The sequence below is a fragment of the Notolepis coatsorum genome (assembly GCF_963971535.1).
Source record: "Notolepis coatsorum genome assembly, chromosome: 8".
NCBI lineage: Eukaryota > Metazoa > Chordata > Actinopteri > Aulopiformes > Paralepididae > Notolepis > Notolepis coatsorum.
The window spans coordinates 82,520,322-82,537,495 of NC_140172.1; the positions used below are offsets into that span (position 1 = coordinate 82,520,322).

At 41.2% G+C, this 17,174-nt stretch overlaps 1 protein-coding gene across 2 annotated transcripts in view; it reads left to right on the plus strand.

Annotated features, from left to right (window-relative positions):
* Positions 1–17,174, plus strand: part of dhx9 (DEAH (Asp-Glu-Ala-His) box helicase 9) — a 221,995-nt gene that overhangs the window by 174,053 nt on the left and 30,768 nt on the right. For both annotated transcript variants that reach the window (XM_084320875.1, XM_084320876.1), the window contains 2 exons: positions 2,426–2,587; positions 12,483–12,610. In XM_084320875.1, the coding sequence (XP_084177001.1) occupies positions 2,426–2,587; positions 12,483–12,610 (290 nt within the window). The remainder of the gene's footprint in view (positions 1–2,425; positions 2,588–12,482; positions 12,611–17,174) is intronic.

The window sequence follows — 17,174 nt, forward strand, 5'->3', positions numbered from 1 at the left end:
GCTGTCTTAAATACTTCGAAGCTTCGTTCGATGGGCATGGAATTCGAATGGGAATTTTTTTTCCCGAATATATATATATAAAAGATAAAAGAATTCTATATATATATATATATATATATTTTTTTTTTCTAATCAACCCTGCCTCTCTTTGTTAACTCATTCGGGGCCAAACCCGAGATATCCCGGGTTAACTCGCCATGCACTGGGCGCCAAGACCCGAGATATCTCGGGTTTTGCTAGTTTTTAATTTTTTTCGATTTTAATATCCTATTCAATGCCAGGGACCCGTATGTTGCCGTTAGAAGGCCTACTGAGACGCAGAGGGTGCAGTACCTGCCAGATTCCCCCAGGTGGCGGTATCGAGCTGCAGTAAACCCTGTTCCAGTCCCTTGTGTTACACTGCAAAGGTCTACAGGCACAGATTTTCAGTAGAGGCAAGGCTAGAGGTTCAATCGGTCGCATCCAAACGTCTAGGGGACATCCGATCCATATGCTGTGATTGATTATGCCGTGGACCAAATCGACATTGGATGTACCAGATGGCGATCAAACAATTGGAATATTATTTTTGGAATACTCCCGGCCACAGGTAAGGACTATCTGACGTAAATTCTGGCTCGATTGTGCAATGTTTTTATACCGATCAGCTGATCAGCGTTTTTAGCGTTCAATACTAATGCCGTTACTGGTAATCAATAATCAGAAACGACCCCCCCACCCCCCACCTTTCATGCATTTATGATTAAACACAATACCTACTGTATAAATTTGATTCGGGAATACTAGCGTGTACAGGCAAGAAACGCCAACGCAAATAGTAGAATTTACCTATATGGCTATAACTCAGCATTTCAGGAATTACCCCATACCACTCTGAAATTATACTTATATTCACCACGGTATAACACGGGAATGTATGCATGGAAAAATTATCTCTTTTTTGCATGTTGACGGGAAGAAACTGTCTAATGACTATAGCAATGTACCTATGGCTATAATATAGAATATAGATTTAGCTCTACAAACAAGGTCACACAGTCGTATCTTTTAACGCTTGGCCCAGCTACAACGGGACCTGTCTTAATAGCTGGCGGCAATCACAAGTATAGTCGGGTTTTGGTCGTTATTTCTTTTATTAGCGATATCTATTCATTTTCATCCATCCAGCCTGATGTTATCGTTGGGAATGGGTCTGAGCTCGCAAAAGGGCAAATACCGCCCCCTGGTATTGCACTCCACTGGGAATGGTATAGTTTTTTTTATGGGACGATCCAAGCCATGCGGGCGTGGTTTAAATAATCAGACGAGGTAACCTGATTTCAACGATACATTTCCGACGCTGCCCCCCCCCCCCTCTCATATGCAATGCTGTTGAGCGTGGCACGGACCTCCGCGCCCAGTACTTCAAATGGCGATCAGATAATTGGATTATTTCTTGCATTACATCAGATACAAGGTAAGAACATTATATATAAATTTGATCGTTGATCATGTATTTCTACCCGATTGACGTTGTATCTGTGTGTGTATGTGGCTGTTTTCCGTTGGGTGCAGAGGTGGGGGGGGGGGGGGGGGGGGCACTGCGCTACGCTACGAGGGCCATTTCATGTCTGCACGAGGAAGGACAATAATGATGATCTAGCGTTGATTTCAGGAAGATTCGATAATCAGCCAAAAAATTCCGTGTTTTGTGTATTCCACTAAAGGGCTATTATCGCGTCTTTCTCTGGAATTACTAGAAATCACCAACTATACTCGTATTCAAAACGGTATAAAACGGAAATGTACAGATGAAAAAACTATCCGTTTTATACATGTTGACTGCAAGCAACTCACTGATAATCGACGAGTGTATTAGACCCATAGCCATAATTTAAGATATATTTTAAGCACTCTCAAATCTCCCACTTCTCCCATTGATTAAAGCGGTGGTGCTCTAGCGCCCTCTGGCACACTTAAGCGTGGCGGTCAATGAGTTAACTACAACAAGCAATGCTGTTTGTTATTTAAGATAAGGTTGGACTCGGCACTGACAGATTTGTGTTCATTGTGCTGCTTTTATAAAGCCTCAAATGACTGCTTACAATATTTCATGAAAGCAAAGTGTTTTGTTTTTCTAAGCTTTTAAAAGGTTTAAACTTTACAACACTGACAAAGTTGAACAAAGTGCTGTACAAGTCCCACAACATAAAAAAAAAAATGTAAATGTTTTTTTTTATCTTTTTATCTCGAAGCTTCAAATTAAAATCGAATCTCGGCCCCGAAGCTTCGAATGCCAAAAAAGTTTTCGAAGGTCAGCGTGTGTGCGTGTGTGTGTGTGTGTGTGTGTGTGTGTGGAGAGATCGGTGTTCTGTGACCACTTTTGAAACCGAAACCATCATGCCATCACAGCAGCAGCATTAACCTCTGGTGGTTTGTCCTCTAGTGTTGGTGATGCTTTGTGCACCATCTCCGCTGCCTCCTGCTTCCCCGAGCCCTTCATCAACGAGGGGAGGAGGCTCGGCTTCGTCCACCGCAACTTCGCCGGCACCCGCTTCTCCGACCATGTGGCTCTACTGTCCGTCTTCCAGGCCTGGGACGACGTCAGGTGGGTCTATTTTAAACTGACGCAAATGCTTCCAAGTTTCCATCGCTGCCATGGTATTGGATGCCAAAATTATAACATTCAAATGATGATGATGTTTTTTTTGTTTTTTTTTCAACTCCAAAATGTGGTCTAAGATTTTTAATTTTTTTTTTTTTTTATACTTTTTTACATGAAACAAAACACAGCACATTACAGTCACCACAATAACAAACAAAACATCACCGGACAGACACGGCAACAATAATAATAATGATACAATAATAAAAAATTTAAATAAAAAAAACATACTGACCTAATAATTCAATGAAATAAAAAGAAAGGGAATAGACATAATACAATTTAATATACCAAGTAAAGCAACAGGAAAAATAAAACAATTACTATATAGTGAGCCTCTTGAGCCCCCTCCATCTCCAGACACGGCAGCCATGAACCCCAACCCCGGAGGACCCAGAGTCCGGCGCCCCAGCGAGCCAAAGCATCGTGCCTCTTTAACACCTCGACTCGCCGAGACCCCGAACCACGGCCCCCCCCAGTCCGAGCCCACGACCACCAGACCCACAGCCAAAGGGGCCCAAAAACCCATCCACACAGCAACAAGGCAGATTAGAGATTACAAAACTGCAAACTGTAAAATCAGGAGGTCTTGATGGTCCGGCTCACATGCAGTGAGCCGTGCAGTGATCCCACAACATATACATAATCAAATACACAAAAAACACAAAACAAAAACAAGTGGACATGGGCACTCGCCAGGGTTAGAAATTAACATTTTTTTTCAAGGGCTTTTTTTGCCCCCCTTAATTGCTTTTCGGGGGCTTTTTTTTTATTTCGGGGGCACAACATTTTTATAATGAAAATTAACATAAAGATTATAAAACATTGTTGACACTTTTTTTACAGTCTTCGTCCCTATGTTTGATAACGTAATGTTAATGTCTCCATATATAGGGCTCTACGCTAACCTTTTTCCCAAGGAGCACATGTGCTCCTAAATAAAATGTTAATAAATTAAATCTAAATACAAATTTAGGAGCACACAGAAATTTAGGAGCACAGTGACAATTGTTCAAGTAACACACACACACGCACACGATGTGTGACATCATGGCTTGGTTTCATGTTTTGAGGTACCTTCAATTATCTGTAAATAATACATACATACTCTATCTAAATAGATTAAATATTATTGTCCCTGAGTGAGGGCAAGTTGTGTTGTTGTCTTGATATAATAACCGGTTGCCTCTGGATCAATGAATGTCTAATATTGAATAATATTATTAGATATTTTATTTTTAACATCCCTAATTCCAACAGTCAAGAAGCTTGTTTCAAATTGATGAAAAACCCCACACACGCAACGTTTGTGAGTATAGGCTCTGGCCAGATCGATCAATGAAATACGTTGCGCGCTCAGCGCTGTGGAATGAAGGAAATGCGCATCGGGATCGGATTTGGATGTTATTCTTTTGGAGTTGTGTTACAAATGGAATGGTCTTTCCCCGCCGAACACAAGTTACTTAATGTTACACAGAACACAGGTCGCGCTATGCAGATGCTTAGCTTGCTAACGTTAAGATAGCAGTGTAATGCTTGATGAGAGCAGAGCGCTCTCTCTGTGTTCGCAGCACCTCAAGTGCCTGTAACACGCAGCGGGCCCCGCCTCCCTCCTCCTTGGAACAAACATTCCACCCAAAAACTGAATTTCAGTCCAGTTTCAATCTGAACTATTAACAGCGGAGCTGTTTTGTAATCTTCACAATCACTCGTCTGTCTCGCACACTGCAAGTAAATGATTTTTCCGGTTTGCACACACACATATTATTAGGGGCAATACGAGGGAAATGCTCGCACTGTAGAGCATATATATAATTATATATATAATTAGTAAACTGTCGGGGGCTTTTTTTGCCCCCCTTAACTGATGTTCGAGGGCATTTGGTCAATTTTCGAGGGCATTTTGCCCCAAGCCCCCGTTAATTTCGAACCCTGGCACTCGCTCTCTCCCCCCCACTCACCCCAGGACCTCAACGTGAGTTTCATACATAATATATTATTCAGTAATCGAGAGTTCTCTTTTAGCTTTGCAACAGCTGCCAACCAGATCGCGATATTAGACTCATTAACCCTTATAACGCATGCAGTGGATATCTCCAGATGGATCACATCAAGATAATCCATACCTTCGGGCATAGTTTGTCTGGGTGTATCCATCGTGAGGCAATAAATTTTTTTTGGCGGCTGTGAGGCCGGCTAGAATCAGCCTTTTCACATGTGTAGAGGTCGGCAATTGACAAACGTCATTCAACAGCAATAGAGAAGGAGAAACGGGTATGGTCAGAGAGAAAATATCTGAGAGCTGAGAGGTAACATTTTCCCAGAATAGCTCAACAGGAGGACATTCCAGTACATATGCATAAATGTTCCGGTGGCACCGTTTGGACAATAAGGTACATCGAGAGTCAGGTCTGAGACCCATTAGATTCAATCGTTTAGGGGTCAGATAAGTTCTGTGAACAAAATTTAGATGAATCTGTTGGTGATCTGGGTTGCGTGAGGATAGCCGGACATTCTCCCAGACTGTATCCCAATCAAAATCTACATCCAACTCCGGGACATCCTTTCTCCAAATCGTATCCAGGGGGAGGTCCTTATACCAGGACATAAGTAAATGGCGATAAAAGTCAGAAACGAAGCCTCTCGATGTCTCCTTGTCATAAAAGAATTTGTGAAATCTGTGACGTTCTAGTGGAGCGTCCCATGGAACGCCATGAGCCTTCAGAGCTGCCCTTATTTGTAAATAAAAGAAAAGGGAAGTTCCGGGGAGATCATACCCGTTGGATAGATCCTGGAAAGAGCGGAGACCAGAGTTATCGAAGATATCCCCTGTGTGGATGGCTTTCTTTTCCCATCTAGGAAACTTAATAGGCTGTTGTCCAATAAGGAGTAGACTGTTATTAAATAGAGGGGAATGCGTATGCCACCGATGACTGTTGGTACACAATTTCTGGGTGTCCCGCTATTGGATTTTGATCATAATCAGCCACTCATCACCTCTTCATCGGTTGGTTCGTGTAGTTTCTGTGTTGTTTATTTCTCTCTCCGACGTCTTCTCACACTGGCTGTACAATCTTTGTCATTCCCCTTTAATGCAATCCGTAATCATAAGAATTCGACACCGACAGCGTGATACCTTTCTTCGACAAACGTTGTTTATTCCATAAACAAACCTCGTAATCAGGTGGAAACCAATTCTGTAATTGTCCTTGAAAAGTCTTGGGAAGAAACTAAATTCATTATTCTAATGATCTCTCCTTTCACCCCGCTCGGTGGTCATCGCGGCCTGGCTGTTATTCCAAAAGCCTTCTCTGTGGTCGTGCCACATCAGTCCTCCCCTCCCTTTCCCCGCGAGGAGGGGGGTGGGGGAATAGTTTCAAAGTCTCTCATCAAGCTTCTTTTCTTCTGTGTGGTTTGTATCTCAGTCTGCCTTACACCCAGAAAAAACTCACTTTTCTATATTCTCGCCATAGCAAGGATAGGCCCGGCCTCTCTTCTTGTTGCTATGTGACGCGCTGTCATGACAACTGCTATTCACCTTTAACACACATTAAATGTCCGTTCTATTGATGTCAACCTCTCTCTCTGACCATTCTTTTCTATATTCAGTCCTTCTCTGAGATGGCTATAGCTGTCATCCACAAATATTTTACATTATATACACTTTGAAAAACCTCGACATCCTTCACCGCCAAGTCTTGATCACATGTGTGATAAGAGGGCCAAATCGTAAATTGCATTGCTTAATTGATATGTTGGTATACACTATATCTTGAAGTCTATGTGGGGATACTATCTTCTCCTCCAATGGTCGCCAGGATACGGCTGCTTGAGAATCAAACCAGGTGATCAATGGTCTCAAAGAAAAAGCTTGAAAGTAATATTTGAATTCTGGAAATGCTAAACCCCTGTCGAGTTTACTCCTCTGGGCAGTGGATCTCTTTAAGCGCGGGCTTTGTTGTTCCAGACGAATTTATATGAGTGCAATTTTTGCCAGTAACCAACAGGAGGAGGTAACGGGAGCATGGAGCTGAAGTTAATTCTGGGTAAAATATTAATTTAAATTATTGACGCACAGGCCTGTAGAGTTTTTTTTATTTGGACCATCTGTTGAAGTCATTCGTTATCCTGTCACCCAAGCTGGAGTAATTATACCTTACTGTCTGGCTAATAGTGGGGAATATTTCAATCCCAAGACATTTAAAGTGCTCCACCATAAGTATGTTTGCAGGTAGGATGGTAGCCTTCGCAGTCTCCTTACGTGGAAGAAAGGCACATTTTGGCCAGTTGATCTTAAATCCAGATAGACTGCCAAAATCATATTACGCTGAGAAGATGAGGTAGAGAGATGGCGGGATTCTGCATAAATAAGAGTACATCATCTGCGTATAAACTGATATGGTGATGTGTGCCCTGAATTGAAACGGGATATAATCTGGGATTGTCTTATGTATTGAGCTAGAGGTTCGAGGGATAAGGCGAAAAAGTCCGGGACTAAGAGGACAACCCTGTCTAGAAGAGCGCGAGACAGAGAAGAGTACGAGCAGAACTTCCCTGTTAAGATCATGGCTGAAGGCCCTGTGTCGAGAACTTTGATCATATGAATGAACCCCTCACCTAACCCCATCCTTCTAAGAACTGCCCACAAATAAGACCACTCCAATCTGTCAAAGGCCTTCATTGCGTCCAAGGACATGACAGCTGTAGGGACTGTGACATCCTTGCTGGCATCAATCACATGCAGTAACCGTCTGATATTGTCAGTAACCAGGCGGCCTCTTATAAAGCCAGTTTGATCAAGGTGAACTAGAGATGTCCTATGCTTTTGAAGTCGGATGGCTTGAACCTTGGCATATAGCTTGAGATCGGCGCCGAGGAGACTTAAGGGCCTATAGCTGCCACATTTGGTGGGGTCCTTATCTTTCTTGAGTAAAACAGATATAAGCTAGCTCCATTCTGGTAAAGATGTGTTAAAGATGTGTTGAGGACATCCTGTATCTCTCAATGTCTCTGAAAATATTGGTATTTTTTGTTCTGTTTTTTTTTGTTGTAGTTTGTTTCTGTTTTCCTGATGTGTTTGTTTACATATGTAGGGACCTCTATCACTTTATCTTACACATTTACAACCATTTACCATAGGAGTATATAGGCACCCACATGTAGTTGTTGTTATTGTTGCTGTTATTACTGTCCTGTAATTGTCTCAGTATTGTCATTTGTGTATGTTTTGAATAATGGAAAATCAAAAAAAAAAAAAAAAACAGATATAAGCGCCATATTGACATCTCTGGAAAAATTGCCCTCTTCGACTGAGTGTAAAATCATTGAAAGTAATAAGGGACAGAGTACATCCCAGAAAGCAAGATAGAGTTCCGGTGGAATGCCGTCCCAACCAGGAGCCTTGCCCCGTTGCATATCAGTAATCGCCTCCCTAAGCTCATCTAGTGTGATAGGTGCAGCTAACCGTTTAGCGTCATCTTCTGAGACCTGTGGTAAGTTGATTTGGTTAAGAAAGTCCTCCAGCTTAGTATGATCAAAGACCACTTCTGATTTGTACAGGTTGGAATAAAAAGAGCTAAATGTATCGTTGATTGGTGGTTACCTCCCCCTGTTAGTTCTTAATGGAAGGGATATCAGCAAATTGTTCACTGGCCCGTATCTTCATAGTAGGTGGCTAGGCCTGGAGCCGTGAAAGTAGTAGTGCTGAGAGTTAATCTCTTTTTTCACCACCTTAATTTGAAGCTCCAGTCGGCTAGAGTAGTTGTGCTGCATAGAGGACATCAACGTGGCATGAAGCTTTTCCAATTCCACCAACTTGGAGAGACGTCCCTTGCGGAGATTAGATGCAAAGAGAGTAGTGTTACTTCTAATAAAACCCTTAACCGAATCCCATAGAACTGCAGGAATTCAGTGAGCTTCTCTTTAAATTGCAAGTTAAACTCCGTTTTTCAGCAGCGTTGAGTTAAAGCGCCATCTAGGGGCGCGGGACGTTATTTTACTGAGAACCCTTGAGAAGGATACCTTTGTGGTCTGATAGTGCAATGGGCATTAAGTCAACATCAAAGCTATCGAAGAGACGCAGGGAAGAGAAAACATAATAAATTCTGGAAAAGGTCTTATGTCTCGAGGAGAAAAAAAGAGTAATCTCTTGCGGATGGGTTGAGCGAACGCCACATATCAATTACCCCTGTGTCCCTGGACCAGGCCTGTAGGGCAGTTGAAGCTTGTTTCTGATTAAAGGTTTCAGTGCGATTTGATTTATCAATCAATGGATCCCAAACTGCATTAAAATCAGCTCCCACTATAAACGAGTAATCAGGTAGTTTCAACATAGCTGCAGTGAGTACAGCATAGAAGTTAGCGTCATACAAATTAGGGGCGTATGCAGAGACCAGAGCAATTTTTCGGTTAGAGTATTCCATTTTAGCAATAGTAATTCGACCATCTGCATCAGACCACACATCTAACAGTTTAATATTCAAATTTCGCTTCGCTATTATGGCTACCCCACGGGACTTAGTGCCAAAAGAAGAAGAACTTATGTTATGGTAAAATCTATTTGCCAGTCTTGCATTATCAGCCATTAAAAGGTGCGTTTCACTCAGTAAAGCAAGGTCCACCTCCTTCCTTCTTAGCAACGTTAGTACACTTGTGCGTTTATGCGGAAAATTAAGACCCCCTGTATTCCAGATCAAGATATTTAAATTAGCCATAGTCTAAAAAGGCTGCAGTATGACAATGTAATTCGTTTGGAGTAGAGCACTATAACAGATACATATCCACTTGTTAAGGTCCTATTGAGTTCCGAGCGTGAAAACAAAAATAAAATAGAGCGAGTCGAATGAAAAGAAACAAAAAGCAACGCTCCCACCCCCCTCCCCCCCATCAGATAACTTGTCCAATATCGATCAAACATCAGTTGGCCACTATGACTGAGCATAACAACCACAGCAACATTACGTAACTTAACCATACCAAAGATTGTGTAAGGTATATTATAACAATTTAGAAAAAGGAACCTACTTCGCTCAACAGAGAGAAGAAATCTATGCCGAGTTCAATGTGCAGACGATAAAAAGCAGATACATTAAAACACAGCTCGTCTGAGTTAAACTTGAAAAAAGGCAATATGCAAACCCATCGATGAGATAATACAGCTGAGATAAACCTTGAGCATTACCGCTCTATTGAACCAAAAAGTTATGGTAGGCGCGTGGTAACGGTAGTGTTAGCTAGGAGAGTTGGATAACCAGCACACCTTGAACTTAGCTTAATCAGGCTCAGGGCCTGTTATACCTTGATTCGCGTAGACAGCTCTGCCGAGAGGGGTCCATCCCCCTCGGCCGGCAGATACGTTAAAACACAGTTCGTCTGAGTGAAACTTGAAAAAAGTCAATACGCATAAGAAATCTATGCAGAGTTCAATGTGCAGACGATAAAAAGCAGATACATTAAAACACAGCTCGTCTGAGTGAAACTTGAAGGAGGTCAATATGTATACCCATTGAGATAATACAGCTGTGATATAACAAGCACGCCTTGTACTTAGCTTCAACAGGCTCATGGCCCGTTATACCCTGATTCACGTAGACGGAGGGTCCATCCCCCTCTGCCGGGAAGGCCATCCAGGACCAGGCCTGTTACACCCCGATTCCCACAGCCGGCTCCGCCGAGGGGGGTCTGTCCCCCTCGGCCAGGGAGGATACCATGCCGCTCCGTAGGAAGTGTAGCGCCTCAGTCGGCGAGGTGAAGAGACTGTTGCATGTAACAACACCTTGGCCCATCTTGACTTTCAAGGTGGCTGGATAGAGTAGGAAAACTTCGATGCCCTTTTCACAGGCATAGTCCATAGCCTGAGAGAAGGCTCTGCGGCGTTTGGCGGTGTAATCGCTGAAGTCTGCGGCGAATCTGAGTGGATGGTTATCCACGGTCGGACGATGTTTCCTGGCCTCTCGCAGAAGAGACTGGCATGCAGTGAAACGCAGGCAGCAGAATATGAATGCGCGGGGACGTTCACCCTTCTCCGGGGGACCTTTTCTGAAAATTCTGTGGGCACGCACAATCTCCGGAGGGGCGATGGACAGGAACCATTTGGGAATCATCCGTTCCAGATATTGAATCGGCGCATCACCCTCGACGCTTTTGGGAAAGCCGTAGACTCGGATATTGCACCTCCTATTTTGGTCCTCTAGGTCGGCCACCTTTTGTTCATAAATAAACATCTTGTCTGTAATAGCTGAGATATCGACTAAAAATTATTCTTGACCGTGGTCACCTCCTCTTCCATTCCCGAGAGCCGCGTGGTCACGTTTGCTAGCTCTGCTTGGAATGAGTCCAATCTGTTAGCTAGCTTCAGCGTGCTAGCTTCAAGTTCCTCGCGGAATATAGTTCTGATAAAATCTCTGTCTGCCTCATTTAACGTTCCTGTCGGGTTCGATATTTGTTTGGTCATCCTTACGATGTGCGCTATAAGCGTATGGCGTGAAATTAACGTCGTTATAATGAATAAAGTGAAGTGGTCGCTGAGCAAGCAGCCATCTGACCTGAGCGGAAACCGGAAGCCCCCGTCTAAGAACTAACTTATAGAAATAATAATATTCTATAATACGAAATACCGTAATTCCTCTAATAGTAACCCCGGCTTGTATTTGTTTCAACTGTAGCGGGTACCAGGCTTGTATTAGGAGGAGGCCTGTATAAGAGGGAGGCCTATATTTCAAATTTTCAAACGGATCATAATGAATAAATCAACATTTTGTGTCAGTTTGAACCCAGTAAAATGTACTGGGTTCATTTATTGAAACCAAGTACTGTATAAAATAGTAAACAGTGCAATTGCAGGTGGTCACTGGTCATTTCAACGTTTTCAAAGTGAAATCAAGTAACTAGCTCAGTATGCAGCTCAGTATATTAGTAACCCGGCTTGTATTAGGAGGCCGGCTTATAATTGCTTAGCTCAAGAGCGCACCCGGCCATTAATAGAGACCCGGCTTGTATTTGAGACCCGGTTACTATTAGAGAAATTACGGTACATTAGTTTTGAAACCAGATAAGGACGGGAAGAATGATTATTCACTGACTAAAGCTTCGAAGCCCAAAAGATGGGGACAGCCATGTCCCTACATTATGTAATGGGACAGCCCTGTCCCATAAAGATAAGATACGATGATCCTTTATTAATCCCCTTGGGGAAATTCAAGTGTCAGAGCAGCATGGGGGGGGGGGGGGGGGGGGGATACAGAGCTTCACAGTCCGATAATATACTATAAGATGTAATATAAAAAGTACAAGATAGTACAAGGTAAGTAGGTAGCAACAACAGTAGCAACAGCAGTAAAGTGAGTGGTGCAGTATGAACAATATGAAAACTGAGCTGTGTGGACATATTAACAGTAGTATTATAGCAGGACAGAGACTGACTATAAATAAATATGAGTACTGAAGACACTATAGCGGTATGAACAGCGGTATTATGTATATATTGGGACATCCCTGTATCATACAGTATGTATTCATTCAAACCTTTATTTCTCTAAAAGGACAATTGAGGTCACCCTCATTTTCAATGTCGTCGAGACTTAGACATTTCAATGCATACATTTTTTACAATATAATAATAATAAATAATAACTCTTTCACACATGGACAGCAGCCCAAAGTGCCCCACAGCAAATAGCATACAATTAACATAGGCATAAAATGTGCATACAGTTGACAGAATAAAAGCAATGCATAAAGTGCAGACATAAGAATACGTATAAAAGTATATATTGGAACAGCCCAGTATGTATATACATCGGTAGTGACATTCTATGGCTGCTGGCACCTTTCTGTCTAGGATTGGCGGAGAGGATGCGGAGATTCGCTTCTGTGAACACAAGCGCCTCAACATGTCCACCCTGAGGATGACCTGGGAGGCCAAGGTCCAGCTGAAGAACATTCTTGTCAACTCCGGTTTCCCTGAAGGTATTTTGCTTAAACACCGCTAGTAGGGATGGGCAATATATCCATATATCGTCTAATTGTGTCTTTTACTCACTCCTGTCCGTGTGCGTCTGTGTTTGTCAGCCATAACTATTACAGTTCTGATCCGATTTGGATGAAACTGTGCACATAAGCTGACAGCAGGCCAAGGGCCTGAATTATATCTTTTAAATCGGTCAACGACAAGTATTTTATTCAAATATATTTCCACCATTGTCCATTGAAATCAAAATTGAGGGTAAATGTTAGTCCTAGCGGTCTCTGAAAGATGACAACACTTCTATGTAGTTCAGTATGTTGTGGGGCGTTTTGAAGGTGCAACATGTTGTATTCCAGAGACATTGGACCTCATGATCGAACAGACTTACGAGAAAGTTACAAACTAGTTTCTTCGTAACTCCACTTACGAACTTCTCTGGTCGATTTTACCATGATTGAACAGTTTCTTTTTGGAGATTTGTTCGTAGCTACGAACAGGATTTACGAACGTGGAAAGGCAGTCCACGTACAGTAGATAGATGTCGATTCTACAGACATCCTCGGAATTAAATAATAATAATAATATATTTGACTATTTGTATCATTAACAATTACGTTTTACATTTATAGTCATGACTAGGGATGGGTACCGTTCACATTTGAACCGATACGGTACCTGTACCTGTGAATCTATACCGGTACCCAACGGTACCTTTTTTCGGTACTTTAGTCTCTAAAAATGTAATCTACCTACCTCAGTTGTAAAAAAAATCCAAACTTAATATTTAATAAATAAATAATTTATTATTACTTTATTATTATTTACATCTTACTGATGTAAAGCACTTTGAACTGCAATGAAACTGTATGCTTGAACTGTATGAAAGGTGCTATACAAATAAAGTTATTATTATTTATTTAGAACAACATATATATATATATATTAGGGCTGACCCCTATTAGTCGAATAGACGACTAATCGATCGAAAGGAGCCGTAGTCGACTGCCAACCTCTTAGTCGAATACAAATTTTAATAAAAAAAATTAAATAGAAATGTATCATTCTTTCCAAAAGAAAAGAAGCCTAGAAGCGTGGCTAACGCTAATGGCACGCATACCAGAGGCTAACTGCCTCAGAAAACAGGCACATAGGCACTGAAAGAGGATTTCACCCATCTAATGAACACACTAGACCAGCGGTCAGCAACCTTTACTATCAAAAGAGACACTTTTCCCCCGTCCCACAAAATAAAATGCTCAGGGAGCCGCACAACCTATTTACCCTTAAAATGAAGATAACAGTGTATAACATTTTATATATCCCAAAGCATACCCCACATTTAGCATAAAACGCCTGACAATTGCATACCCAAAGTCATTTGCGATTTATTATACTTTATACTTATAGCACACAGTTTGTTGCATTAATGGGATTATAAAGCAACAAAAAGAAAAATTTTGACTTTTTAATTGCTGTTTTTACCTGTTATAACAAAGGAAAACCTCAAACTCTTATGAAGTGGAGAAAAAATACTGGCTGTGTAGACCTATTTTTTTTATAAAAAACAGAAGAGGAGATCGACTTTGAAATAAAACCCTGAACTATTCAGGTATATTTGAGTCCTTCCCTTATTTGTGGAACATTTATAAAATAAAAGTAGTCCACTTTGAAAAAAGACTACCATGTTGTAGACCTACTTTGAAATAAAACACAGAAAAGGAGAAAAAACACTTGCATCTGTAAACCTACTTTGAAATAAAACCCTGAACTATGCAGCTCTATTAACGCCACCATTTTTTTTAACTCACGATTAACTAAAGTTTTTTTTTTTTTTTTTTACTAGACTTCACTCAGGTGTATTATTGATGCTCTCATTGATGCTATGTTTGTTTCTGAAGTGTGTGTGTGTGTGTGATATAGAGAGAGAGGGGGGTGAGAGAGATGAGGAAGGGGCAAGAGAGAAAGGGAGCTGGGAGAGTGTGTGTGAGAGAGAGGAGGGGTGTGATTACCATAATCAGCCCTTGTGTGGGTGAATGTAACAAGTTCCTAACGTTTTCTTTCCCCTATTATTTCATGCACACTTTATTCATTGTTTTAAATTATTATTTTTTTGTGCATCACTCTGTTTTGAATTTGATGCAAATTTGCAATGCATGAGGGTCATCCTTTTGTGTTAAATGGCTGCATAAAGCAAGCATTTGTTGACTCGCATGTTGATAAGAGTATTAAAACTTGGAACTTGAAAAAGATCTGTTTAAGGTAGAACAATAAAAAAAAATAAAAAATGCGATTAATTTGCGATTACGGTAATCGCGAGTTAACTATGGACAATCATGCGATTAATCGAGTTAAATATTTTAATCGATTGACAGCACTAATATATATATACACAGTCAGTCACACACATATCAAATTATTCTTTTCATATGTATTATCTGCGAGACAGCGCCAACATGCAACAAGCCGAAATTGTCCGCTATCTCAACTGCAAGCAGGAGCAGTGGGTCTCATTCCCGAAAATTTTCCAAAGATATATTCTGGAAGACTTATCTTGGAACCACTGAGACATAATCTATGACAAGTACACTCCGAGTCCTGAACTTGCTGGAGATATGTCTTAAGTGGCTGAAACGGTCGCAGAAATTATATGATCTGATATCTGCTTGGAGAATGGCATTCTGTCGTAAACTCCAAAGCGCGTTCCCGTTCAGCTCATTTGCATACAAAACACCGCCTCCATAGTTCCTTATAAGGCAACTGGTGACGCAGCTGTGTGAAATGGAATGGCGGAAGTGCTTTGCGAGCCGTGTGATTACGAAACCTAGCGTCAGTCAGTGCCAATCAGAGAGCGTCTCCGAGAAATGCGGCTAGGTTTCGTAATCATGCTTGCGCCCATCAAAACTAGATTAGATTAATGTATTGGCATCATATACAGCTCGCGGTACACACCTGCCGCAGCGCGCGCGCACACACAGACACACAAACACGCGCGCAGTACTGTATATGAATGAATGAATGACATATAATATATATAGCCTACGGCGGGCGTAATGAATGAACACAGTATGGCTTATTATTCCATAAGCCTATAGGCTACTGTTCATTCGTAGGCGCACACAAGACTTGTTATGGAATATTAATGCAGTCTATTTCCACCGATTAGCTTTAGTTCTTATTTATTTATCCACTGTCATTTCAGTGTTGGTGTATAGGCTATATAGTGTATTTCAATATAAGTATAAATGACCAAGTATGGTTTTGTCAATATTCCAATGTACAGTTTTGCTTGTACAGTGTAAGTCTATCCCCCACCCATCCCTACCCAACCTCCTCCAACAGTTTCTACGTCAAATGTACTCTCTTTTCTGGACTCTTTTTGTACCACAAACAGTACTGTATTTGCAAATCTGGTATGTCATAAATGTATAGATGTAGCAGTACTGTCTCTGTGTCATGTGTGTCATATATGTTATGATGAATTGAAAATGGGGGACCCTGATGTAAACAAGACGAAATTCTTTCTCTGGTCTGCATCCCCTTATGTAATTGAGCTGTACTGTACTGTACCCATTCTGCAATCTGTTAATAAAGTTTTCAATCAAACAAAGGTCTGTCCCATTGTATACCAATCAATGGGATACATTGCATGTTGACCTGCATTCTTTCAAATGTATATAATTAATCATTAAAACAGATGTGTAACAAATAAGAAATACAAATTCCACAGAAGGCATTAAATTATTATTATTTTCAATCATTTCACAATAATTGTGTTTGAATATCTGAGTAATTATTTGTCCAAAATAGCTGGTTCAGATATGGTTAATCCAGCTGCCCTGTGATCAGATGAATCCATATTATTTATTTTTCCGACATCAAATTCGTAATTTCTTATCGTACAAATATTGTCATAATTTATTTTAATTATGATTAAGTAATTAATTCCAAGGAGGCCTGTAGGAATCACTATGAGAACACAGTCTGTCAAGTTATAATAACATTTTAAATTAGTCAATCAATCATGAGATTTGATCGTGGGCTGAGAGCATATTTAAGTGTGCTCCTCAGCACTCTTAGATCTGCTCTCAAATAAGATCTCAGGAAAATTTGAAGACTCCCACTCCCAGCCCTAATATGTCTTAAATAGGCCGAAATCTGGCTAAGACTAAATATTTTGTCGTAACTTCGTTCGAGAATGAGACCCAGTGTCTCTGTCACTGCATGTCGACTGCTCCACTGTCTGTGTGTCTGTCAACTGAACTCTGCTTTGGTCCAATCACATTCCCCCACTCAGTCTGCGAATCAGAGGCAGAGTAGGGCGGGTCTTCACGACACGTTTGGTTGTCTCTCACCTGGGGCAGTGCAGAGCCAAGTTAACTTATAATGAATCTTTTTAGAAGGCTCTGGGGCAGTGTAACGCATAATTATGTTTATTATATATATCTATGGTGTAGCGTATGTTAACGGGCCTCCGTCATCTTACTACACTTAGTAAGTAACTTTCTCTCATGCTTGCTCGCACACACACATCAATGTGGAACGCCCTACCCAAAGCTGTAAAGGAAT